Source organism: Pelodiscus sinensis, chromosome 2 (genome assembly GCF_052426305.1).
Source record: "Pelodiscus sinensis isolate ZL-2025 chromosome 2, ASM5242630v1, whole genome shotgun sequence".
In the NCBI taxonomy this organism is placed as follows: domain Eukaryota; kingdom Metazoa; phylum Chordata; order Testudines; family Trionychidae; genus Pelodiscus; species Pelodiscus sinensis.
Window position 1 is genome coordinate 47541627 of NC_143053.1, and position 27979 is coordinate 47569605.

General features: G+C 43.3%; 1 protein-coding gene across 3 annotated transcripts in view; it reads right to left on the minus strand.

Annotated features, from left to right (window-relative positions):
* The window catches only part of WWP1 (WW domain containing E3 ubiquitin protein ligase 1), a 160484-nt gene extending 132933 nt beyond the window's left edge, over positions 1 to 27551 (minus strand). The window contains exons 1-2 of one of the 3 annotated variants that reach the window (XM_006112979.5): positions 27301 to 27551; positions 406 to 496 (exon numbers count right to left, since the gene is read on the minus strand). In XM_006112979.5, the coding sequence (XP_006113041.1) occupies positions 406 to 475 (70 nt within the window). In that variant the 5' untranslated portion in view covers positions 476 to 496; positions 27301 to 27551. Of the gene's footprint in view, positions 1 to 405; positions 497 to 22360; positions 22383 to 27300 lie in introns of those variants that run through there. The other 2 variants (XM_014581648.4, XM_075920431.2) reach the window with 2 other exon arrangements.
* Between the last annotated feature and the right edge of the window lie 428 nt (positions 27552 to 27979).

Consider the following 27979-nt stretch of genomic DNA (forward strand, 5'->3'; position numbering starts at 1 on the left):
CCACAGGCAGGCTGTGGCTGGAGGACACTTATCTAGGTGGCTCCTGACCAGCAAAACCCTCAAGCAGACACCCTGCCTGCTGTAACTCCAGGGCTCAAAGCAGCTGGCTGCTCCATGTGCCCCTTTGCAGCACTATCTCTCAGCTCCCATTAGCTGGTCCCTATTGGGAACCTCTGCCCCAGCACAATCTCTCAGCTTTGCATACTGCCTTCCCCCCCGCAGAGAGAACATGGCACAGCCAGTCGCTCCGAGCCTGGGACTGCTCCCTGCCTGAGGATTCCAGTAGGGTGGGCTGTGTGCCGGATTCAAGGCCTTGGATCCGGCCTGGGGCTGTATCTTGCCTGCTCCTGTTCTAGACCAATGTCCACATATATTAATATATGTAATACACATATTATTTCTTACCAGTTACTTGCATCTGTAATCTTCCATTATGATTGTTACTGGTATCAGATCTTGGTGAAGCTGTGGCCATGTCAGAAGTTACAACTTTAGCCTAAAAAAAGGAAAAGAAACATCTATACACATACCCATTTAGTTTACTGAAGAAAAAAAAATCCAACATCACAACTATACATAAACTAGGACAAAATAAAGATGTTAAGTAACGGTGAATTAGCTAATTGAGTAGTTGATGGAATTTCTATCGACTACTCAATTAGTCGATGGGGGGGGGGGCACTTACCACCACCACTGCAGCTCTGCATTTTAAATGTAGTAAGAGCTGCCAGGTTCTTACTACATTTAAAGTGCAGAGCCAGAGCGGAGTTAGCTCCTGGAGATGACAAGCTGGGACTCAGAAATCCCAGCTCACACCAGCTCCGGGACTGCTGCAGCTCTGCCTCCCCTACTCTCCCTACCACTCCACACCATGGAGATGCTGCTGTTGGGAACCAGCTTTTAAGCCAGCTCCCCCTAGCACCAGTTCCTGCTTCCCCCATTTTCCACTGTCTTTAATAAGCCTGTGCTATCAGGCAGTCAACTAGTTAGTTACATCCCTAAACTAGAATAAATAAAGCAATTGAAACAGTGAAATTCACTCTGTGACTGAGGTATACCAAAACATGGTCTATTATTTTCTAATAAAATTGATGTAATGATTTTAAACTTCTATCGTGCCATTCAGCTGAGTATCACAAAGCAGTTTACAAATGTTAAATGAAGTAGCTTCAGAATATCCATCTGAAGTAGTGAAGTATTACCTCCTTTCTATAGATGGGGAAGGTGAAGTAGAAGAATCATCGAGTAACAGAAATATAGGGCAGAAAAGGATAGCAAAGAGATCATTTAATCCTGAAGAAGGAATAAGACTATCCCTGTCAAGTGTGTATCCAACCTATTATGAAAAACCTCCAATTACAAGGATTTTACAACCTCCCTAAATAACTTATTGCAATGTTTATCTTTCCTTAAAGCTAGATATTAGGGAAATACTTTCTATCCTAAAATTTCCCTGTGGCTAGCCAGGCGACTTACTTCTTTTGTCTGACCCTCAGACAAAAAAAGCTGGTCACTATCCTGGTATCCTGGATAGTGGGGTCAAATCCAGCCTATCAAGCCCTTGAATCTGGCCTGCATCCCTCCCACCCCCACTGTAACTCTCAGACAGCAAGCAGCCCCAGGGCTCAGAGCATCTGGCTGATCCATGTATCTCGCTGCACAGGGTGGGTCAATGGGAACCAGCCAATGGCAGCTGAGAGATTGTGCACCAGAGAAAGAAACAGCCAGCCCTTTGAGCGCTGGGGCTGCAGCAGTCAGGGAGCCTGCCTAAGTATCCTGGCACCCTAACTCCCTTCCCCCGGTCACCATCCCCTCCTGCCCCAGGTCACCACACAAACCCTCTGCACTCCTCCTTCCCCCCATCCCAGATCAAAACTCCTTCTCAGACCCCATACCCTCCTCTACATCCCAATCCTCTACTCCAATCTCCATTCTGCATCCAACCTTCATCCTAGACCCTGCACCTGCTCCATAGAAAAATGCAGTCCTAGACCACTTACCAAAATCTTGTAGTGGCCCCTATGAAAATTATTGCCCACCCCCACTCTCAGAGTGGATAAAAAAAAAATCAATGGTTTAAAAAAAATCTGATTTTTATTCCAATTGATTTTTTTTAATTAAATGCTTTTTTACGGAAAAAAACCTATGTACTGTTTTTAATTAAGATACATTATAGCTCAATGATATCTCATCATGGAATACGGATTATACATTCTAATTCCATAGCATGAGAAAATATATTCATGTAATGTTTAAGAAGTTTGTAAATGAGTTCCAATAATTAATGGATTAGGGACCCAATCTTATGGGGCTCCAGAGTCTTCGGTGTAGATTATTTAGGTTAATCTTTCTATCTACCCAATGGGCCTCAGTGTTCAGTCTAGTCTAGAAGATACCATCAGAGACATTTAGTTTTGCAGTTCTCAAGCTGTGGATTTGTGTCTCATGAGATGACATGTTTGTTAACAGCAAAAATGTTTTAAAATAAGTAACATATAGAGAGACGAAATAAGACCTCAACCTTACTGTACTTCTGCAAATTTGTGTACAGAGTCAATCCCTTACCTCTCTCTTTAAAAGTGCAAAGTCTCGAAGAGTTCAATGAATAGAAGATTGCTGGGGACACAATAGACTTGGACAAGGAGAAGTCTAGAGATAAAATTTGAGAAGGGATAGACAGGCAGTGAAAACAGAAATGAAACTGTTTGAGCAGCATATTCCAGAAGTCTTGAGGTCTGAATGTAGCCTTCATTGATCTGAGACCTACCATAATATTCTGTCACTAAAAGAGAAAACCTATAATGGCAACAGACCATAAAAGAGACCCAGTTTGGGAATATTTTAATGAAGCTCCTCTAGCTGTGGGTAACATAGGCATCTGTGCAAAATGAAAGTCCGATTGCCCACGTGAAACAATTCCTTCTCAGGACAAAGCTGCATTGAAGATGACGAAAGGAACATGTCTGAACAAGCAGGTTGGTAATTTTTTTTATTTTATACTTCTTTCTTAAGGTCTACCTGTATTCCTTCTGGACTATCCTTGAATTCTGATCATGTTCATTACTGAACCATGTTAATGAAGTGTGGGTTCTCAATCATACAGAAAGGCGTGTATGTCGCATAAACAAACTGGGCAATTTTTTCATCCATTACCTCTTCTTGTAATCTGCAGGTACTTATCACAAAGTGATCTGTGGTTGTTTTTGATTAATAGAAACTTTTTTTTCTTGAGCACCATATCAAGAACTGGCCTAACTGGATGACAGTTTGTGAACAAAAGTGTGAAACAATAGATAGCATTGTCACAGTCAAAAGTTCTCAACATTTGGGTTTAAGAGAAATGTTGAACACATGCTGAATACCCGGAAGCCTATTTCTGTAGCCTTCAACAAAATGCAGGCAAATAGCAGTTTTATTGCTGATGCTGTGGAAATATGGAAGGAACTGAGTGAGATCTTAGAGAAATGTGTAATGAGAGAGTTAACAAGCATTAAAAAAACAAATGGGACAAGCACTCTCTAGCTCATTTTCTTGCAAATATTCTCAATGCTCAGTATTAGAGTCAAACTAACTGCTGAAGAAAAGAAGCTGACATGGGCCACCAGCAATCATCCCTCCATAAGGCCAACTATAATAAGCTTCAGAGCCAAGGATGAACCATTCAAGAAATACATGTTTGCTGATTATGTTCTAAAGATAGTCACACTAGTAAACTGGTAGAAGTCACATAAGCACTTGGATTCAGGATTGATGAAGTGATAATCTCACTTGTAACAGCAGTAGCTTCTGCCAGTGTAGAAATAATATTTTCTTCTTTTGGACAAATTCATTCCAAATTGAGAAATCGTTTGGGACCCGAAAAAGCAGGAAAGCTGTTTTTATTTTTATTTTCCAGATTACAAACAAACAGGAAAATGAAGGTGAAGACAACTGAATTAGCTGCAGAAGCCAATATTTCAAGTTTCTTGTGTTGACCTGACTGGCAGTCAATTTAATTCTTGCTTTAAAATATATAATTTAACTATTATAGTTTAAAGCAAACAAAACCAAATCTGGTTTAAAAAAATGAATTTTTTAATTTAGTTAAACATTCACATGCTTGTTTTGTTAAAATATTATGTGTTTGCTGTTGAAGAAAAAAAAATCCAGAATACATAATGTTGTTATAGTTAAAGAAACGATTTAAATATCTGTCTGGTGATGTTCTCCTCCTAATACAGCCTGTCAAGAAAATCCTCAAAATATTAATGATTAACCTGTTAAATTGGAGATATTTATGAAGTCATTGACAGGTGAACTATCTGCTTCAACTACCTTTGCTAAATGGAAAAACCAAACAATCATTCATTTTCTGATATAGCTATAAAACTTATTTTGAAAACTTTTCTGATTAATCACTTTTTAAAAATGTATATAGTGTGTAACTTCTAAAAATGAAACCTACATCTGAGTTGTGAAGAATGTGTATTAAAGTTATAAAAACCAACAAGGATGCACTTTTATGTAGAAAACCATGATTAAATCAAATCTTCCTAACTAGTGGATTAAATTATATAAATCATTACTTAAATCAAATCCACCTGCCTGTTCTATACCAACCTTTTTCATATATGAAGATCTGTACTCCCCTCAACCCTCTTTTCCATAGATAAACCATGCCAAATTCTTTTAACCTTTCTAAGGCCAAGTTTTCTAAACCTCTCACCTTTTGTTGCTCCCTTCTGGACTTTCGCTAATTTTTCCATCTCAAAGTATGAAAACCAAAATTGGACACATTATTCCAGCTGAAGCTTCACCAGTGCTGAGCGGAGTTGAATAATTATATCCCAGGTCTTACACAGAACAATCCTGTTAATACATTCCAGAATGATATGTGCGCCTTTTTCACAACAGCACCACTCCACTGTGCTGTTTCAATTTGTAATCCATGATAGTAAACACTCGATCTTTTTCTGCATTACTGCTGCCCAGGCAGTAATTTACCACTTGTTTGTGATTTTTCCATCTTTTCCTACTATGCAGTTGTCTTTACTGAATGTCCTATTGATTTCACATCAACTATTTAGTTTATCAAGATCATTGTAATTCTAATTCTGTTCTCAAAGAGCCTGCAACACCTCAACCTGATGTCACATGCGTATTTTACAAAAAACACTCTCCACTCCATCCTCTAAATCATTAATAAAAATATTCAGTTGCTGCCAGACTCCACTTAATATACACATTTAATTTGACAGCTAATTCCTAATAATTATTCTGAATTTTTTTTTTCAAACAGTTATGCACTCACCTTACAGAAATTTTAACTAGACTACGATTTCCTACTTTGAGAAGTGGTACCGTGGTACCTTGTCAAAAGCACTTGTGAAGTAGAGACACATCAAGCGTACATCTAGACTGGCCCCTTCTCCGGAAGAGGCATGCAAAGCAGGCAAGTCAGAATAGGGAAATCCGCGGGGGATTTAAATATCCCCTGCGGGATTTAAATAAACATGGCCGCCGCTTTTTTTCCGGCTTGGGGAAAAGCCGGAAAAGAGCGTCTAGACTGGCACGATCCTCCGGAATAAAGCCCTTTTCCGGAGGATCTCTTATTCCTACTTGCCAGGGCGATGTTCATTCAATAACCAGTTAAATGGTTGTCTGTTCACATTCCTAATATAAAATCCTATGAAGTTTGCTGGACAGGTAAGAACTCCTAAAGTCTCCAGCACCACTAAATTATTGTAGCCCTATGAATTGCTCTTCTTTGCATCCAGTTGGCCCCCAAACACACAAAGCTATGAAGCATCTGAATATATCAATTTATTTACAGTTTCTCAATAAGGATTGCCAGCAACTATTTCTGATCTAGTATTCTGTACCCTGCATTCTCCCGACGAATTTTTCACCATCAATTCAATCTCAGACTATTTAAAATTTGTGCAACTCTTATTCCGCTTGCCTTCTTTACATAACACTCTCACCTCATCAACAAATTGATGAGGTTTAATGTTCTCCCTAAGAGAGGCGAGGGGATCTATAAAAATATAATCTTCACCTATTGCCTCATCCCCTAATTCATAAACAACATCCTCTTTCCAGTAATCCTCTTCCTAGCCAATGTCTGTCTCTTACCCTCAATTTGTTTATTGGTCTTTGTCCTTGGCTCTCTTTCAATATACTTATTTTTACTCCTTTTCCCTGCATATTTATCTTCTAACTGAATAAGCAAGTCAACTTCCTTCTCTATCCAAATGCAGGTCCTCTTAGATGCTTTATTCCTTACCCTAATCCTCTAACAGTCCTTTCTCTGTTCATTACAAACTGCAGGGCATCTATGTCTAGCATGTTGACGCAATCCTGATTTTGTATTGAAAGAAAGTTCAGGGGTTAGCCAAGTTAGTTTGTACAGGATAAACTAAAAAAACCTAACCAATAGTCTGATCGCACTTTATAGACTCACAAAACATATAGCTGGTATCATGAGCTTTCATCTGAAGAAGTAGGCTATGCCCACGAAAGCTCATGATACCATCTATATGTTTGGTTAGTCTATAAAGTGCTACCAGACCATTTGTTGGGGTTTTTTAAGTTTATTTTGTATCGAAAGTTAGCCCACAGATCAAATAGGCCTGTCCCATTTCAGGAGCAACTACCTCCTTGGGCTCACAGTTAGGGTAATGGAAAGGTATGTTATGTACTGGAGAGAATTTACCACACTTTTTACAAGCCACCCTAATAGCCTTACTCTTACGGATTTACATATACATACATACATACATATATATATTAAACACACACACACACACACACACACACACACACACACACCCCTCACTCACTTTCCAAATGAAGTTAAGTTTTTGTGGGCAAATGGGACAATTAAAACATTCAACAGAATATTTCAAATAGAAAATCCCATCTTTCAATGAACCACTACTTGTAAAATTACCCCTATTATTAAAAGTAGTGGCAAAATTAATGTTAAAATGTCCCTTTCACTAAAATATGGGTCCTCCAAGGTGTCTAAATACTTAAAACTTGTATCAAAATCATCTACTCTTAAATTATCAAAAGTGCTATTGGTAAAAAACCAAAGATAAAAATGATAAATCATTCACTGGGTCATCACCAAACACTTGACAGTTCTCAACTCCTATGTTCAGTCTAATAGGGAGGTCCTCTATTTTAGTCTCATGAGGTATCCACTCATTTAAAAACATTTTATTTGTAAATCCATCAACCCGAATTAAACTCCCAATATATTTTACAACACTGTAATTTGGAACATCAATACCAACAGTGGGGTATTTTTTTATCCAGTCCAGTGCCAATCCGCTATAAAAATAAAAATTCCTTTCTTCCATAAATAAAAAGATCAAACTCTTCTCAGGGGGAAACTACCTTTAGCAGGGGAGCAGAAATTTCTTGGGGCTGCTCACTCCACATACAAGGGTTGGGGGTGAACCGGGATCTGTGCTCATTTCATCATTTCTCAAAGTCTGAATAGGAATCTTGGGCCTTTTGGCCAAAGCTGTATTAAGAGTACATCTCTGCATAGGACAATCTGACTGAATCTAACTTTCACATCAAACATGGATCATTTGTACCCACTGATCTCTGACATGATAGCAATCCAGGGAAAAGGCACAGGACAGTCATGTACTTTCAAATTTCTTTTTCTTTTAATAACACTGAACATGTTCAATATTTGATGAGTAGGAGATGAGAGAATTGTTCAAAGTGCCTTCTCATGGCTGGGCATTCTAATGTCACTGGCAATACTGTCCTACTTCCTCCGCCCCTTAAGCCCTTAATGATTCCACAACATGCTTTATTCTCTCAACAATACTTTTTTTTGGCGCTAGTTTATTACAAAAATGCAGTGCAAACATTAAATAACAAAAGCCCTCAAAAACAGTCCATTTATAACTCCTATGGCTATAGTCCTTAAAAATCCATGCTATCTAACCCAGTGAGCACACTTGGGCGACCACCCAGGAGAAAAGTCAGGTATAGTCCAGATGGTTAGCAGAGCGCTCACATGCCCACTAGGAATATAAAATCCAAGTTAATCAGTAAACCAGGTAAACATTAGGTTAACCTAACATTTATCCAACTAAGCGGGATCCTGGACAGAGGAGGGGCAGAGACAGCACTGTAGGGCCCCTGCTCCCAACACCTGCAGGAGCAGCCCCTGCCTGCAGGGTACCTGGGGCCTGCTGCAGACAGAGGCTGCTCCGGATGAGAGCAGCCCCCTGCCCACAGCAGGCAGGGAGCTTGAGCAGCCCCCATCATGCTTGTAGCACATGTTCCTACTGGTGGTGGATATCTGTATACCCCTTGGTGCACATAACAAAATGCAACATCAATGTATCATATCAGACTTCATCTTTTACTACACCTGGTCCTTTCTTTGATCCCCTCCCATCCTTCTGCCAGGGTAGGTACCCTAGCCCTTTCTGCTAGATTGAATTCCCAGTAGAGAGGCTGGGTAGGACTGAGGTTAATGACTGGGAAGAGTAATCATGCAGTCTCATCATAACAGTGTTCATTACTTTCGCTGTTCCATTAACTTCTCATCTCAGACAGGCCAGCAGGTGGGCCCTAATACTATTCCCTGAACTTCAGCTCTCTGCTTCCAGCTCTCCTGCATGGAGATATCAATGGGTAAGCCCCTTCGCTGCTCGTGTCTTCAGCCTACTTTAATCCCCAGCTCCTGCTGGGAAATCAACATTGTTTTCACCATCATCTGCTGTTTTCCAGCTTTTACCCACTCTAGGCTGAAATTTTTTATAGCTTTCTTCAGGCATCCCTCCCCTGTTTAATTGTTCCTCATCCTTTACAGTCCTAAGTATTGCCCCACCAACTTCACTGGCCATAGTTGGAGCACCTGTTCTGGCATAGGGACACTAGATCTACTTTACTTAAAGGGGACAGTCTCCCTGTGGCAATGAAGGATTCAAATTTTATTTCTCCAGGATCGCCTGCACATAATCCAGTGCACATGTGAACTCTTAACTACTCCAGTTCAGATCTTCAGATGATAAAACACATTTGCATTCTCTGGCAGTACTGTATGTACCAAAATCTTCCAGAGATCTAACATCCCTAACAGTGATTGTGGCTCAGCCAGACACTAAGACCACCATGTTTTCTTTAAACCATCAGGATAGCCCCAGATACTTCCTTTTTTGACAGAAATCCTCTGTCCCACATGACATTCCTACTTACCATGTACCTGGCCAGAAAGAACAAACAGGTAGACTTGACCAACTTACATATTTTCACAGGTGCCTATCTTTACATCAATGAGGCACAAATCATGTCTTTCTCCAGGAGTGACCATTAGACTAATTCACCAGCAACCTGCAAAGGGGTCCATCGCTCTTTTGCTTAGGACGCTGAGAACAGGGATGCCTTCTCTAGCCACTGGTGAAGGAGGCTTCTTTTATGCTTTTCACCAATTCATTTGGGGAGGAGGGGAGGAAATGTCGATACAGCTCAGAAAAGAAATCTCCACATTGGCTTAGAACAATATGGGTCTCAGTTTTGTTACAAATGGTCAAAGCTGATCCTAATGGAAGGAGTATCTGATCTCAGGTGATCATTTAGACCCAGGTAATTTGTTTCAGCTTGAGAGACCTTTCTGCAGCAGGATGGCTTCTAAAAGAAAGAGCTCCTTAGCCAGTCTCTCCAAACAGGTTATTCATGTTATCTTAGACCAGCCACTGACAAGGCTTACAGTACAAACAGGGGAGGGCAAAGAGGTGGAAAGAGAGGAGAGTCTCTGGTGAGTGGCAAATGTTGACTAATTTAGTTTCTGTCACTGCAAAAAAATTTCAGTGGACCAATTTTGGTTTCAGACTCAAGGGAAGACTCCTGCTTTCCCCTCTGTCATGCAAAATCTGCTTTGGATGCAGGAGAACCCAAACTTCTTTGCCTGTTCCATGAAGAAAGCATCAGGCTTCTAATGGTAACCTCATATCAAGAATCTAAAAAGCAGCTCACTTAGATTTATCAATTCCTATGAACCTTAAAAAGGCTTTTCTTCAATTACTGTATTACACTTACATTAGTTAATGAGGTGGAGAGGTACGCAGAGAAGGCAAGCAGAATAAGAGAGTTGGGCAAATTTTAAATAGTCTGAGATTGAACTGATAGGGAAAGATATGAATATGGTTTCAGTTGGATGTGCATTCATGGTCATCAACAGTTTTTAACTGCAGTTAAAAAACAACCATTCACTTCCATGCAGTGCCTTTTGGCCTGTCGTACACACCTCTGGAATGTACAGTTAGTAGTTTTCATGGTTCACCTGAGATAAGGCATACAGATTTACCACAGCCTAGATTATATATTATTGAGGATATAGCTGTGATATACAAAATCCTTGATAAGTCACTGGGTTGCTGAAATACAACGAATTCATTAGCAATCAAAGTTAGCTTTTTCCCTGTGGCGTGTTTTTTTTTCTCCAGGATCTTCTATATGTGGGAGCTCAATTTAAAACAGTGAGAACAATGTGATACTGTGTGAGGTGAAACTACATAAAATTCAAGCCTTCATCAAGCAATTCTTCATCAGCATACCAATGACTTCAATTGTATGGAAACAGTCTCCATGGCAATCAATGCTCAATCTCTGCCTCTTCATAACTTCCATAACAGGCTTTACAACTACCTACCAGACTCAGGATATAGACCACCTATAAAACAATTCCTATGGAGGTTTTGGTCCATTCAGTGCTTGAGAGCACCTATTGCCTCTTCAAAAGGCACACCTATCTTTAATGGCAGATTTGCTCATCTGCTTGACTGATTTCAGGCTTTTGGGAGGAGAGCTCAAATGGGACCTTATATGGCTTAAGGCAAGCAAATTTCTTGCCAAATCATAGCTTGGTATCAAACTGGAGTTTGGGGGTTATGAAGAATGTAATAAATAGCTAGCCATCTCTCCCTCCTGGGGTCACAGCCATTCATGAGAAGACAATCGAACAGAGGGCCCCAGTAGGTACTCCGCTTTAGGCATGGTAGTATCCATGACACTGGGAGGAGAGATTGTTAGTAGCAGTGCCCATTGAGGATAGTGCAGTGCCCTGACAGACATCAGTTACAATAGAACACCCCCTGATCCATGACCACATCATCTGGGGGCACTGGAGCTGATGGTGTTGCACCTGCACTGCCTGCCTAGAACTGCAAACTCCAAAACTTCAGCATTCCATCTAAGAGCTTTCCATCTAGGACCATGGTCACCAATCTGGGGGATGGAGCGGTAGATCTTGGCTTGTTCTGACATTTAAAAAGTGATCTTGGGTGTAAAAAGGTTGGAGACCACTGATCTAGGGGCACTGTACAGCAGGGATTGTAGGATAAGGGATGAGAACAGTCAGGAGGCAGGGAGCAGAGGAATTGCATGGGAGAGGGAGTCCCCAGGGATGGTCAGGGAAGGCTGGGGGCAAGGGAGGGTTGGGGGACAACCCACTCCTGTCTATTTGGAGAGGCACAAACTCCCCCAGCCTTCCCTACCTGACTTTCTATACAATTTCCATACCCAATGTGGCCCTCAGGCAAAAAGTTTGCCTCACCCCTGCCATGTTATGTGTGATCACATAATGCTGAATAAAGATGTCTGTGGACCCCTGGGTGGCTACCTTAAAAATGTCAATAATCAGTACATTATTTAGAGAAGCTATTAAAGTAAACAAGAAGCAAATGGAATACATACAAGTTTCATGTAGAGGACAAAGGGTTGTTGGTAGCAAAGTGGATGCACGCTAAAATTCATTTTGATAAATGTTGTTTGGATATGGCCAATCTCTTTGATCTTTCAGCAATTGAGAGAAAAAAGGGTAGCAACTATATGAATTATTTAATAATGTCAAAGTAAAAGGCTAGTGCTAGTCTTACATCCAAGGTGGACTGGTTGCCATTATTTCGGGGGAAAGAAGGGAAGGTGGATAGGTTTATTTAGAAGGAAAGGATAACCATAACTTGAATAAAACTTGCTGAGTGTTTGTAACATGATCTTACTCACTGGGCTGATTTGAAGGCTGTGAGAAAAAGCTGTTTTCACAGATTTAAACAGAGGGCTGATGAGACAGAATAAAACTGGGCAGAAATCTCATCTCAGGTTAAACATTCTGAATGCCCTTAAGAAAACTTTGTCATTGGGTGAGTGAATACTGAATGATCTTCTATTTTAGAATAGAATACAGTAATGGTGGTCATATGTACATGAATGGAGCTGATTTTTTTAGCTCCAGGACATAATCCAGCTGAGTGGTAAAGGAGCTCTCATTGCTAAGACATACTTTGTGTCACACCAAGTCCATAATGTTTTACATGTATGTAGGTACATATAGCACACTGCTGAACATCAGTTATTCAGAAGAACTTTGTTTACCTCTTCTGATCAAGTTATCTCTATGCTGGAACCTTGAAAGAGTCATGATTTAGGACAGAAGAGTTCTAGATTTGGATGGAGAATTTGGCCTGCATCCAAAGGAACTAATTGCAGGGTGAATGATGGACTGCCACGCGTAAGCACACCATATTTACTGTGATCATGTTGGGGCTATGATAATGACTCCAGCTTGTTCCACAAGTATCCTGTAAAGCACTGTGAATAGTAGAAGTAGTGAAAAGACACAGAAGGAGGTGCTGTGACAGACCAGGCCAGGTCTGGGCACCACTGAGGGTTCTCAGCTCAGGGCAAATTGCTCAAAACCAGAGCTATTTACAGCTCTCAACTGGAGACCTTTCCCAAATAGGCCACAAACCAGTCACAAAGCGCTTCAGCTGCCAATCTGGCCAGCAGGAAGCCTCACGGGTCCCAAAGACCTAGCAACAGTCCCTGGTCAATTTACACTTTAGATCTTCCCCACAAGAGCATGCTGAGCCAATCCTTTAGAATCTAAAATCTAAAAGTTTATTTAAAAAAAAGAAAGAAAAGGTTGAGAGTAAGATTGTTAAGGAGAATACATTACATACATGAATTACCAAGTTCTTGATGCATGCACTTAGCATAGATGTTACAACTGCTAGCTTTAAAGTCTCTGGTGTACATCCTATGTCAGGATGGATAAACAATCCTTCCCGGCTCTCTGTCCCTTGCAAGGATGCATCTGGAATCAGTAGCAAGATTGAAGTCAAGATGGAGACAGCCTCGTGGAATTTTTATATTCCTAGTGTCTCCCAAACTAGAGCTGGTCAGATGATCAATTGCCCTGTCTGTGTGTTTCACATGCCAGCAGCCATGAGGTACTGGCTGGGCTGCATGTTTGCAGATGTATTTCTCAGATGTGTATTGGCCACGCCGAGAGCCACTATCCATAGAGCACTGCTAATTAGCATAGCCATTCACTGAACAATCCTTCCTCACAATAGGCAGTCCAGGCCCATTACTCTCTCCCAGACAGAGAACATTTTCAGTACAAAACACAGAGCCCATATTCATAAAGTCACATACAGAAATCATACAAGTATATGAGTAGCATACATAGAATCAGTAAAGCATAGACTGGTGACCTAAAACCGCCTTGAGAATAATTGTGGGCATCTGGCATTGCTGGGCGTGCAAAAACTTTCTGCTCAGAGATCCTGGTGTAATTGTCTGGTGTCTAAATAGGTTTCCAGCCAAGATGTTGATGCCATGTTGGATGCACTAGTTCTACAACATCAGCACTTCTGTACACAAGAACTGAGACTTCACTACTCCCCCCCCCCCCATCTGTAGATTTAAAACATGGAGGCAGTGTTGTCAATTATTACTCATATGGTCTTTTTTTTTTCTTGTGGAAGACATTGAGTGAATTCTTTGAATTTGGAATAGTTCATCTACTAGGGATGTTAAATTTAGATTAACTAATCAAACAGTCAATGGGATTTCCGTCGACTATTCGATAAGTCAATACAGGCACCTCCACCTACTGGGCTCTTGCTACAGTTCAAAAGTGAAAAGGAGTGCGAGGCCAGGGAGGGACTGGCCCTACTCTTCCTGCAGTGTCTGAGCCTTTGAAATTTACAAGAGCCATGGCACAGTTCTTGTACATTTCAAAAGCAGAAAGTTGCAGGAAGCATGGGGCCAGCAGGGGAATCCCCTGCTGGCCCCTGCTGAGGCCCCTGAGCTTTTGAAATATTCAAGCCCTGTGGGGCTTTTGTACATTTCAAAAGGAAGTCCCGCAGAGAGCGTGAGACCAGCGTGAGATTCCCCTACTGTCCCCATGCTCCCTGAGGCACCTGAGCACTCCAGGGAGCGCAGTCCCAACCACTCCGGCGGAGTCACCACCAGAGCAGTGCTACCCTCGCTGCTACGGTTGGCCCTGGTAAGCCCCACCACCACCTCTCAGCCTCCTGTCTTGAGCCCTCTTCCATGAGTCCTGTACCTGCCTTGACTTCTGCACCCCCACTCCTTCCCCATGAACCCCCTCACCTCCTTCTCCTTTCCCTGAGGCTACCACCATCCTGGTCTGAGCCCTCACACAACTCCCAACTCTCTGCCCTAAGCCTCCTCTTACCCCAAAATCTCACTGCAGCCTTCATTTTCAACAATCACTGAAATAAAGCATGTACATTTGTCATTTATTTAAAAAAAAAAGTACTTCATTTAAAAACCCAAGCAGCACTGGGTACATCTGCTAGTTATCCAATATTTACAGAGCTTGAGGGATTACAGGATCAATAGGGACTATTATGCGGAGATGTTTGGGCATAATGACTAAATGCTAATAGTGAAAAAACAATCCTAAATCTAGGTGGCATTCATGTAGCAGTATCACATAGTGGAGAGTGATTACTGGGCCTTGCAATTAAGCAGTGACTGGGAGGATTATACTGTAATTCAAGTTTGGGATGACAAGCAGTGACAGCAGAACTTGCAGATGCGAGAGGCCACATTCCTGAGGCTGCACACTGAACTTGCCCCAGTGTTCCAGTTCACGTGTATCAAAATGGGAAAGACACAGTGACAGTAGAGAAGTAGGTGGTGATCACGCTCTGGAAACTTGGAACACTGAATTGCAACTGGTCAGAGGGCAATAATTTGGAAGATGATAAATCCATAACAAGGGACATTCTGATGCAAATATGTAAGGCCATAACTCAGTAGTGGAAATATCTCCATTGCTGCAAGCCTATTGAGTATCTGAGGTGGGGAGATAGACGGTATGAATGTCCTTTTTTTGGAACTGGCTCACTTTGTCACAAAGTACCTCAAGAGAAGGAGCTGCTCTTCTTTGATAATGTAAGCACTAGTGGATCATATGGGGAGCTTCACTAATATCCATGTGAGCTAATCAGAGAAGGTACATGACACTTGTATTTTTAAGAACACGGGACTTTTTGAAAAGCTGTAAGCAGAGACAATCTCTCTCAATTAGCAAATTTCCACTGATACTGAAAATGATGATACTGAAGTACCAGCAGTGATTCTGGGGGAACCAGTGTGTATACCTTGCTCGTGCATCCGTGCACTGGCCATTTCAAAAGAGCCAAGGAAATGTTTTACTATCAGCTCTGCCAGTGCAGAATGACTGCTGAAAATGCCTGTGTTAAACTGAAGAGACACTGGAATTGTTTACTCACTTGACTGAATCACAGTGAGAAAAATCACCCCAATAATTATAGCTGCATGTTGTGTACTGTGTAACATCTATGAGGCAAGGTTGACAGAATTACACAGACCATTTATCTGTTAAATGTGAACAGCCATACGACACAAAGATTCCTAAAAAAAAAGCCAACTATGAGGCTCTGTGTCAGAGAGGCTTTACAAGAGCATTTCCCATTCAGTCACAGTAGAGGTCTCTGTTGATTTCATGAAATAGTGTCTGTTTTTTGTACTTCATTTTATATATTGGTACAATCTTTGCCTGTCATTACTCTGTAATGTTCAGTGTATATTTATGAATTTGATTGGCATTCCGCCTCCCACTACATACTCTGCAATGCTTAATATGAACTAATAAAGAAAGTCTGGCTTTATAAAAATAGACCTTTATTGTGTGCAAAACAGCAGTTAAAATTGAAATGCAAATACTCACACAGCATGTTAAGAAATACTCTTGCCAACAATTGCAAATGAAAAAGAAAGTAAATGGTAAACATGTATGTCCACGTATGTAAACACTTCAGTGTAGTGCAACTACATACACGCTGTCCTATGTACACAACGGGTTAGTGTAATGACTAGCAATACCTTTGTTGTCCCCAGGCATGGAATGGTAGGGGTAGAGTGCAGCAGAGTGTCACATGGAATGCTGGGATTATAGGAAGCAGCAGACATGATGTTCTCCAAAGACTGCAAAGATCTTTGTGACTGTAGTTATGTGTGCGCTCGCCACATGCACCAGTGCCACAAGATTTTCCGTTAGAAGTATCCATAGGAGAGGAGTGGCATGTATGAAGACCATGTATGAGTGCTCCAAAGTTAAATCCTACAACTCTGACACCTTTCTAGCTGATGTAATAGCCACTGGGAAACCCCCTTCCAGGACAGGTAAAGAAGGGAACACATGGTCATCAGTTCAAAGGACAACTCAGTAAATCTGGAGAGGACCAGGTTAAGGCCCCAGTGAGGAATAGAGGGGAGGGGGAATGAACCTCTCAAGTTCTCAGAAAAATCTCATCATTGTGAGAAAACATGGTTTGGCCCTAGATCAGTGAGTGAAAAACTAAGATTGCTGTCAAATGTACCCAGATAGAAGACTGAGCAAAACCTTCCCCCTTCAAGTGGAGAAGATAATGAAGGATGATCTGGATGGGTCTCTCAGTAGGAGCAAGACTGTGTTGCTGAGCCCACACCAAAATCTAGATCTACTTGGCCACATTAGTCTGTCTGTTCAAAAGCTTACATCTTGCCCAACAGGACTTGCCAAACCACTTCTGAGCAGGATCACTTCTCTGCCATCAGCCATGGAGCAGCCAAGCTGTGAGATTAAGCAATAGCAGGTCCAGGTGAAGAAGGCAGCCTTGGTCCTGAGACAGCAGATCTGGGCAAAGTGGCAGTAGCCATGGGGGCCATACTGCAAGGCCCAGCAGAAAAGCATACCAACACTGGCGTGGCCACAAAGGCATGACAAGGTCTGGTTCAGTCCTGCTTGACCATCTCCAGGATCCTGAAGATGAGTGGGATTAGGGGAAACATGTAGAACAGGACACCTGACCACTGGATGATTGCGATCCTGGCAATTACAGACCGGTAAGTCTAACTTCAGTACCGGGCAAATTAGTCGAAACAATAGTAAAGAATAAAATTGTGAAGCATGTAGAAGAACATAATTTGTTGGACAAAAGTCAACATGGTTTCTGTAAAGGGAAATCCTGTTTTACTAATCTATTAGAGTTCTTTGAAGGGATTAACAAACATGTGGACAAGGGGGATCCAGTAGATCTAGTATACTTGGATTTTCAGAAAGCCTTTGACAAGGTCCCTCACTAACGGCTCTTATGTAAATTACACGGCCATGGGATAAGAGGGAAGGTCCTTTCTTGGATTGAGAACTGGTTAAAAGACAGGAAACAAAGGGTAGGAATAAATGGTAAATTTTCAGATTGGAGAGGGGTAACTAGTGGTGTCCCCCAAGGGTCAGTCCTGGGACCAATCCTTTTCAACTTATTCATAAGTGATCTGGAGAAAGGGGTAAGCAGTGAGGTAGTAAAGTTTGCAGATGATACCAAACTGTTTAGGATAGTCAAGACAGAAGCAGACTGTGAGGGACTCCAAGAAGATCTCACCAAACTGAGTGACTGGGCAACAAAATGGCAAATGAAATTGAATGTGGATAAGTGTAAAGTAATGCACATCGGGAAAAATAACTCCAACTATACGTACAGTATGATGGGGGCTAATTTGGTTATGACAAATCAGGAAAGAGATCTTTGAGTTATCGTGGATAGTTCTCTGAAAACTTCCACGCAGCGTGTAGCGGCGGTCAAAGAGGCAAATAGGATGCTAGGAATTATTAAGAAAGGGATAGAAAATAAGACACAGAATATCTTACTGCCCCTGTATAAAACTATGGTATGCCCACATCTGGAATACTGTGTACAGATGTGGCCTCCTCACCTCAAAAAAGATATTTTGGCCTTGGAAAGGGTTCAGAAAAGGGCAACTAAAATGATTAGGGGTCCCATATGAGGAGAGGTTAAAGAGACTGGGACTTTTCAGTTTAGAAAAGAGGAGACTAAGGGGGGATATGATAGAGGTATATAAAATCATGAGTGGTGTGGAGAGGGCGAATAAAGAAAAGTTATTTATTAGTTCCCTAAATAGAAGAACTAGAGGACACCAAATGAAGTTAATGCGTAGCAGGTTTAAAACTAATAAAAGAAAGTTCTTCTTCACACAGCGTGTAGTCAACCTATGGAACTCCTTGCCAGAGGAGGCTGTGAAGGCTAGGACTATAATAGAGTTTAAAGAGAAGCTAGATAATTTCATGGAGGTTAGGTCCATAGAAGGCTATTAGCCAGGGGATAAAACGGTGTCCTTGGCCTCTGTTTGTCAGAGGCTGGAGAGGGATGGCAGGAGACAAATCACTTGATCATTGTCTTCGGTCCACCCTCTCTGGGGCACCTGGTGCTGGCCACTGTCGGCAGACAGGATACTGGGCTAGATGGACCTTTGGTCTGACCCTGTACGGCCATTCTTATGTTCTTATGCCTCTCCCACAGTCCCTTCATCCGCTCAGCATGTGGAAAAGAAACTGCGACACTTTGTGTTGTGTGCTGTCAAGAAAAGATCCACTAAGGGAGTGCCCCACTTCCAGAACAACATGGCAGTGACTTGTGGATGAAGAGCCCACTCTTGTAAAGAAGAACTCACTGCTCCGCTGATCAGCTAACTGGTTTCCCACACCTGGAAGGTGATGCGCCTCCAGATAAATGCTATGAGGATACAAAAAAATAAAAACCCAGATGTGAATCATCTCCTGGCAGAAAATGCCCTTCCCAGTCCCTCTCTGACAGGGGACAAAAAATCATGGCCGTGTTATCCATGAAGATTCAAACCACTCTGCCTGCCAGGTGAGGGAGGAAAACCTCACTTAGCCTGAGAACTACCTGCAACTCCTTGACATTTATATGCAGGGGCACTTCCGACACAGTCCACTTACTCTGGGTCCAGAGATCGGATGCCCCAGCCCAGATCAAATGCATTCAATACTAGCTTCAGGGAGCAGGAAGGAGCTTGGAACGGGTACTCCTGCCATCACATTGCTGAGAACTGTCCACTAAACAAGAGACATAAGAACCGGAGCCTGGACTGTCCAGGAGGTGTCTGGAGAAGTATAAGCCGACACCAACCACTGCTGGAAGGGGGCACGTGTGTAGTCTGGCGTATTTGATCACATAAGTGGACACCGCCATGTGCCCAAATAATGGAAGATATATTCTGGCTGTAGTGCTCCATGAAGCACACAGTAGGGAAGTAAAATCTCATTTAATTAGTACACAAATTTCAATTTGGGTTAAACTGGCTAACTGATTAAATGGAGGTAGGAGCCATGGCTAGGCTGGAGCGGATTCCACACCACAGGCAAGGGCTGCTCCAGCCCAGCTGCTTCCAAACCTGCGCTGGGCTTCCATCTCCCAGCTCACCCTGGCTGGGAGTCGGCAGCCACACACATGGCTGGTCGGGGTGGGGGGGAAGATGGCTCCCCCACACAGGCCAGAAGTGGCAGCAAGGTAAGAGGGAAGGTTGCGGCCCTGTGCGAGGCTGCTGATTCCCAGCCCACATGAGCTAAGAGCCAGTAGCCTTGCAGGGCGGGAGCAGCCCTCCACTCACAGTGGGCCATAAGCAGGACACTGTCCCTGGGTAACAGTTAAACAATCACATTCCTAGTATGCCGATGGGTCACGAGGTCCATGAGAGCATGAAAGCCATCCAGCAGAAGGAAGGCCTGGGCCAGAGCAGACTCCAGCTCTGCTCCATAAACTCTATGCATTGAATCGCATTAACAGACTTTTCTGAATTCATCAACAGACCAAGCTGGTGGCATAGGCAGAGCAGAAGATACACATGCAGGTGGACATTGGACTAGGAGTCCCCCTTGACCAGCCTTATTGCTTATTCCCCCTCACCCCCCACCCCCTGGCTTTGCTGCCTCTGTATCAGAGGCAGGGAGAGGAAGCCAGTGCCCATGAGAAGCTGGATAAGCCTAACCTCCCTCCCCCCTCCCCCCTCCCAGCCCCTCTCACTGATGCCTCTGAGAGGCAGCAGCATGAAGGGTGAGGGGGGCAGGTGGGACAAGCTTTCAAGCAGACTCCCCACACATGTCGACTCTATGGACCCCGCTTCCCCCGCACCTTGCTGCCTCCTACAGAGGCCATGGAGAGAGGGCTGGCAGGAGCCAATGCTTGGGGGAGCCAGCTTAAAAGATGGTCTCCCCCCCCCCCCCAACAATAGCTCCACGGTACTGCCTGTCCCCAAGAGGCAGCAGAGCTAGGGAGGGCAGGGGAAGCTGCTCCATGCCAGCAGTCCCCATCTGCAAGGGGTCCGAGCTCCCCACAGACAGAGGTGGCTTCAGCATCCCACAGAGCAGCCTATGTCCATGGCAGCAAACCCTGGCTGTGGGCATACCAAGCTCTCTGTGGATAGGGGCTGCTGCCCCGGAGCAACCTCTGTCCATGGGGAGCTTAGACCCCCCCTTGGACAGGGGCTGCTGCCACCCCATGCTGCTGCTGCTCCTGTAGCAGAGGCAGCAGCCAGCTTTAACAAAACCAACTCCACCTGCCAGGCAGGCAGAAGCCAGCTTTAACAAAACCAACTCCACCTGCCACCCCATGCTGGTGTCCTTGAGAGAAAGGCAGCAATGTAAGATGGCAGGGGTCTCCCCAGGAGTGGAGCCTGGAACACATTGGCTGCTGCCCTCCTCCCCACTACAGAGACTATCAAATAGCTGTGTAACTGATAAAATCCACTTGATTACAAAACTATTCAATTACACAATAACATTCCTAGTGCACTTCAGAAATCACAGAAATTCTCTATGAGCCCCTAAAAAATGGAAACATGGAAGTAAGCATCCTTGAGACTGAGGGCAGTGTGCCAATGTCTGGGATCCAGGGAAGAAATAATGGAGGCCAGGGAGATCATGCAGAACTTAAGCCTCACCAGGTAACAGTTCAGATCATGCAGATCCAGAATGGGTTGAAGTGCCCCTTCATCCTGTAGCCTCGGGGATGAGCAAGTAGAGGAAATAAAATCCCTGGTTATTGTAGCACTTTGGAACCTCCTACACTGACCCTCATCTGAACAACTCCTTCAACTTCTTGCAGAAGGAGCCGCTCATGAGAAGAGTCCTTGAAGAGTGACAGGGAGAGGAGCGGGAAAGGGGGATAGACAAGAGCTGGAGGATACAACGCTGCCATGTTACACTGAGGACCCACCAGTCTGAAGTGACAAAGCACCAGGCTGGAAAGAAAGGATGGAGATGGTATGAGAATGTTACAAGACGAAGGATGTGGCAATATCAGAGGTATGTCGTCCTTGAAGGTACCCTCAAAATAGTTGCTAGAAGTGGGCCTGGGAATGGGAGAAGCCAGGATGTGTGGAAGAGTGAAACAGACTCTCTCTTCCCTAGCAAATGCACCCCCCTGCCCCCCCTTTTTTTTGAGTCCTCTCAAGGTTGGAAAGACTGAGATACTAGGATTTGAGGATGGAACTTCTTATGAGACAGGCCCAGAACTTACAGGCTGAGGGTGTGGAAGGTCATGAAAGAGTCTTTTAGTCCACGGAGCTTAGAATCTCCTCCTCACAGGGCCACCCCATTTAATTAAGGGAGATTGCCTATCTCCTAGAACTGGAAGGGACCTTGAAAGGTCATCAAGTCCAGTCCCCTGCCTTTGCAGCAGGACCAAGTACCATCTCTGACAAATTTTTGCCCCAAATGACCTCTGCAAGGATTGAACTCATAACCCTGGGTTTAGCAAGCCAATGCTTAAACCACTGAGCTATCCCTCCCCCCATTGAAGCAGAGAACCTTCACTGACTGTTTTGCCTCAGGAGAGAGTCTGGAGAGAAGCAACCATGATTCTCTCCACATGGAAATAGCCAGCGCCATCAAGCCCCAGACCCCTGCTCAAGAACCATTATTCTAGAGTACCTCTTTTTCTGGTAGGAAGGAGCTTCCTCTTCCATATCTCTCAAGGTTATTTGGTGGGGTGTCCGCTCCTTAGTAAATACCACCTCTTTTTATAGCAGCCTTAATAGTCATGATAATTTATTTTAAAAAAATATATACATCTACAATCACACACAAAAAAAGTTTTGAGACGGAGGAAGGAGGTGGCTTTCAAAATGTGACCTGCATGTAACTAGTGCAGTGTTGTCTTTTAGAGAGTCTGAAAACAGCCCAAAATAAAGACTAGTCCACACTTACCATTAGATAGGCATTGCAGCAACTGATGCAGCAAGAGTCAATTTATCTGGTCGGGTGAAGAGCACTCTCCCATCAATTTGTATACTCCACTGTCCTGAGAAGCATAAGTGAAGTCTGAGGGAGAAGTTCTCCCACTGGCACAGCAGAGTGAAGACACCGCAGTAAGAAGATCTAAGTACATCAACTTCAACTATTATATTCATGTAGCTGTAGTTGTGTAATCCAGTCCCTTCCTCCCCTTAGTGTACACAAAGCCTGAGGCAGTATCTACACTACAGTTGTATTGCAAGAGTGGAGATCGATTCACTGGCAGTCAGTTTAGTGGGTATAGTGAAGACCCATCAAATTGACCACAGATCGCTCTTCAGTCAACCCCTATATGCTATCCCTGATGAGAAGCGTAAGGTAAGTCAATAGGAGAATGTTTTCCATCAACCCCATTCAAGATAGACGCCGCAGTATCTTGACCTAAGGTACATTGACTCCAGCTACATTATTGACTTAGCTGGGATTAGTGTAGACCTAGTCTGAAATGTGAACTCCCCTGCTGCCATTTGTTACACACACAAGAGTTAATGCCAGTGGGCAATACTCACTTTAATAGTCAATATTAACTATTTCACTGCTGATCAGCTGAACAGATAAGAGGGGAAATGAGGTGGAGAAGGGTGATGAAGACAGAAAAAAAAACCCAAGGAACAGTGGTGATCCTCAAGAAGAGTATTTAAAAAAAACAATCCTTCTTACTGAATATTACAATTTTAAAAATAAAAGTAAAAGTTTATTTACTACACTGGGCCATATTCCACAATGATTCTTTGTGAAAATCGCCCACTGCCATCTGTGGGAATTTGACTGTGGAGTAAGGATAATATATAGTCATAAATTTATATTCTGAGCCACTATCATAATTAAACATGGAATTCAGTCTTTGGTATAGAATTAATTTGGCAGTTCTTGTTTATGGCTTTCACAAAATGCAGCAGAGTAAAAAAATAACAGGATTCTTGTTAATTTAATTGTTGCTATTTAGAACACTGTGACCAGTAATGAAACAAGTGAAACTGACCATTACTTTCATTCCATTGTTTAGAAAAGATATGAACAGCAGCCACAGCACTGGTGCTGCCTGTAAACTCAGGAAGACTGCACTGCATCAGTTGCAAACATAAGAGCTTGAAATCTAATTTTTATTAATGAAAAGGTTAAAACTTGCAAAAGCTACTGAGCATCACACACAACCCAGAAAATTTTGAATTTAGCACTGGCAATAGTATTTTACAAACCTGTCTCAACTATCCAGTGAAAATTTCTTACGAATTTCTGAAAGTGTCATTAATTAAAAAGTGGAGTGGTTAACAGTACCATGAGTAACATGACTGATCCCTCTGGAAAGAGAAGACTTTGAATAGGCATGCAAAAAATTACACACACACAGTAAGTACAGTTGGGTTTTAAAAAGAGATTTAACTTATAATTTACATACTTTAAGGTAATATTACTAAAAAAACTATAACAGTATTCTTACTAACAAAGTTCATATTTTGGTGCAACCATGTGGTATACTTGCTTGCCAAGTTGGCCAAGTAAAGTACTGAAATTACAACTAAGCATTTTTTTAAAAGTTATTTACTCCCCCCATTGGCTTCATTTTCTGCATCCTAGTTTTAAAGTGGCTATCTTAAAGCAGCACTCAACACCTAGTTTTGGTTCTAAATGTATATCAATTTTTGTTTTGTGAAGCCTGTTTAATGTGTTAATTTCTAAATATTAAAACAATTTTATGTCAAGCTTTTTCCTCTTTTCTCAAAGTCGTCAATGAGTGAGGAAGACTCATCCCTTAGATCCCTGTTTTAATCACAGTACAAAACTGAAAACATTAGAAGGATCTCTCAGGCTCCACTATTTCCTTTTCAGGAAAGAGGGAAGAAGGTGATTAGGATGGCAGGGTAGTCCAACTCAGCATTCATGCACCGAATTCTGAGACAGGTTTTTTTCTTTTTTCAGTGTTTTTCAAAGAGTCAGGCGAGCAATTAAGGACAAGACTAGTAGAGAACAACGAAACAACTATGTCTCCATGAGTCCTTCCATGATCTGAGAAAAAATTGAACACCTCTATCTTGGATCCTTCCACGGTGCCCTTGTAGCACAGGCAAAACAGAGTTCAAGTTTGGTCTCAAATAGGTGTGCAAATCTGCTAACATTTTATTTGTTTCATTAATGTATTTTTAATGTAAGACTTTAAAAACTACAGGCAGTCCCTGGGTTACGTACAAGATAGGGACTGTAGGTTTGTTCTTAAGTTGAATTTGTATGCAAGTCGGAACTGGTACATATTGTAGGGGAAACTCTAGCCAAACATTTCTCCAGAACTCAGTTTTATTCTCCCACACCTCACTTCCCTCAGTCCTTTATTCTCAAGCTGACGTGTCTGCTGAGAAAAGCCGCTCTGCGTCTCCCTGGTCTGCTGGGGTGGGGTGCTAGCTTCGCGTCTCCCTGGTCTGCTGGGGGGAAGTAGCTAGTGTGGGGTTGCCTCACCCCGTTTGTAAGTAGGGATCCGATGTAAGTCAGATCCATGTAACCCGGGGATTGCATTTGCTACCCCAACATATCCTTTAAGCTTCAAAGAAACAAACTGAAGCCCACAATTGGTAAGTTACTCCAAGAAGGCACACTCTACATCAGTGGTGGGCAACCTGTGACCTTAGGGCCATATGAGGCCCATTAGGGTTCTGTATGTTGCTGGCAAGACATTGCATTTACTGTTGCTCATGCACAGAGTTGTCAAATTCTGCTGGTTTCTTTTGGTGTCTTTTTCCCCCCTATCAGTATTACTAAAGTGATACACATGTAAAACAAAGGCATGTGAAGTGAGGAGCAAGTTGATTGAACATAACATTGACTGTGAAAGCAGTGCGTTTCTTCTGCATCCAATCAAAGCACTCTTACGTTTCTGTTGACGCATCCTGCAAATTCTAGGTACACAAGTGCAGTTAGCAAAACTACCGTATACTGAGAGACTATCTTTGTCACAAAAATTTCGCAACCCACTGAGATGGACAGCCACTCATGTAGCCCACTCACTAGCCTGTGATGCCTAGCGCTGCCCTAGATGTTGCAAATTCGTACCTATATGAATAGCTTCACATATATGCATTATGATCACATGTATAACTATGTAACACTAAAAACATTACTGGCCATAAGCACTACTCCACAAAGCACATTGTATCCAGGAGTGTTTGCAGAATCAGTCCATTATAAAGAAGTCTAACCTATTGTACACACCACCACATGGGGAAGAGAGGTAATGGCATAAGAGTGCTAAAAAAAAAAATCAACTGGTCTTACAAGTAATAGGAGTTTAATGTATTTTGGCCTCTCATTTCACTCATGTCTTAGGGCCGAGTCTAAGTAAGCTACTGTGATTGATGTGGCACATGCCACCTCCTCCCCAAAAATAAAGAAAAGACCATGAACAGTTTTCATTTTGGTCAAGCCTTTATAGCTCATTAGACCATAAGTTAGGAAAACACTGAAATACATTAACTGAGTTCAAATGTAGTAGATTAACATTAGTTTATCAAATCCCATTTAATAAAAACCTCAATGAATTTGTGAAAGATTATAAGACATCATCAATAATCAATTTATTCTTTCCCCAACAAAACTGTTTAGTAGCACAAGCAAAATATAAATGCTGCACTATTTTTATTGGAAGTGCTATCCATCCATTCATTCATATGTTAAATATACTAAATGTGACAGCATAATCTAGTGAGCCAATTTCTGCATAATTGTATAACCTGGATAGCTACCCAAGAATACCATTCTGATGATTTCCTATATGAATAGGAGATCATCATGGTATTTTTTAAAATGACTTTGTCAGATTTGAACATTCTGTTACAAATTCATGTACTAATTTTTGTTCATATATTTTGACAGATTGTTTTAACTAAATCTTGTTTAAAGGGACGTACAACAAAATGCATGCCTTTAATGTAGTTCCATTTAGACACCTATTTTGTTATTAAAATAAGGATCAGTAAATAGAAAGAAGTCACTACAGTAAATGGAACACACACTATGCTGTTGTAGCTCACGATAGCATTTATAACAACAGCAAATAACTTCTGCATATTCTGTTAAACCACTGACATTTTAAAATACAAATATCAACCACTGAAGGAGTCAGACGTTACACAGCACCAGAAAGATTTGCAGGCACTTCTAAGCTGGGCAGTAACAGCATTAATTGTCCCTCCAGCCCCACAACGAGCTGCAGCAAAGCAGCCCAGTACCTCCCCTGCCCATGGAAGGAGGGTGGGGAAGGCAGGCGGCAGGGTCACGTCTATCGCGGGGGAGGCTTGGGGTATCCCTGGACGCCTGCCCGGTTGCGCGGAGGGATGTTGCATTTCTGTTACCTAACTCCCTCTCCTCTTTCACCGCTCTAGGTAAAGCGACAAGGGCCGCCTCTGGGACTGCCCTGCTGCTTCCCTGCGACTCAAGCGCTTCCCACAAGCTCGGCACGGACACGGGTCAGGGCTCAGCCCCATCCACCCCCTTGGCCAGGCCAGGAACAGCACAAACAAGGTTACCCGCCTGACACAGAGACCCTCCCTCTCCGCTCCCAGCGGGCATCCCCACCGCCCTCCCAGTAGGGCCAAAGGGGGGCCCTGGCACGGCTTCCTTCGCCATTTTGACCCGAGTCCCCCCCCCCCCCACACACACACACTTGTCCCCACTGTCAGGGAGCAGTGCCTGCCTGCCTAGAGACACTCTCTCTGCCCTGGCAGCTGGCGGAGAGGAAAGTACCCACTTCCCTCTCCCGGAGCGGGCGAGAAGGGGCCCCGCAACCGCCCGTCTCCTCGCCCAGCCGGGCTGTCAGGCCAGACCCCCAGGGACGCGGCTCCGGCAGAGCCAGTTTCTGTCCTTACCGTGGGCCGAAAGCCGCCGCCGCCTCGTCTCCGCCGAGGCTCCTCACCCCTCCGCCGCACAGGATGATGCCATCTCACGGCGGAGGCATCGGCGGCTCGCGCACAACAACCCCCTCCCCCACCCCAGCCGCTCGCGCGCCCCTAACTGCCAGCGCCGTGCCGGGCCCCGAGCGCGCGCGTCTGCTGCGCGCACCCGCCAGGGGAGCAGGAAAAGCAGCAGCAGCTACTACCGCCTGGGCAAAGGCCCCGGCCTGAACCAACTTCCCTACAGGGGGAAGGAACCAACCTCTCTAGCGAAAGGAAGGGGCGGAGAGCTGAGTCAAGTGTATTTACTGAGTGCCCCGGGCTGAACCAATTTTGCTGCAAGGGAGTGAGCAGAAACAACCAACCTTTTAGACGCGAGCTGGAGGTCACTGGGTTTCCTGATCGGTTGGTCAGGGTCGAGCTTGGGCATGGAGCAATGAGGCACTGACTCTGCTGGACGAGGCATTATTTAGGTTCACCCGTTAATAGCTGCCCTGCCTCTACCCCTAGCCCCTTGGATAAGTTTGAACCCCAGAATCAGTTCCCCCTCCCCTACAGTGATTCTAAGGTTGGTTGTTGTAGGAGAGCCTGCAATAGCTGTGGTATGTTGCGGGGGGATATATGAAGGAAAAGTTACTCTGCCCTCTATACTAGT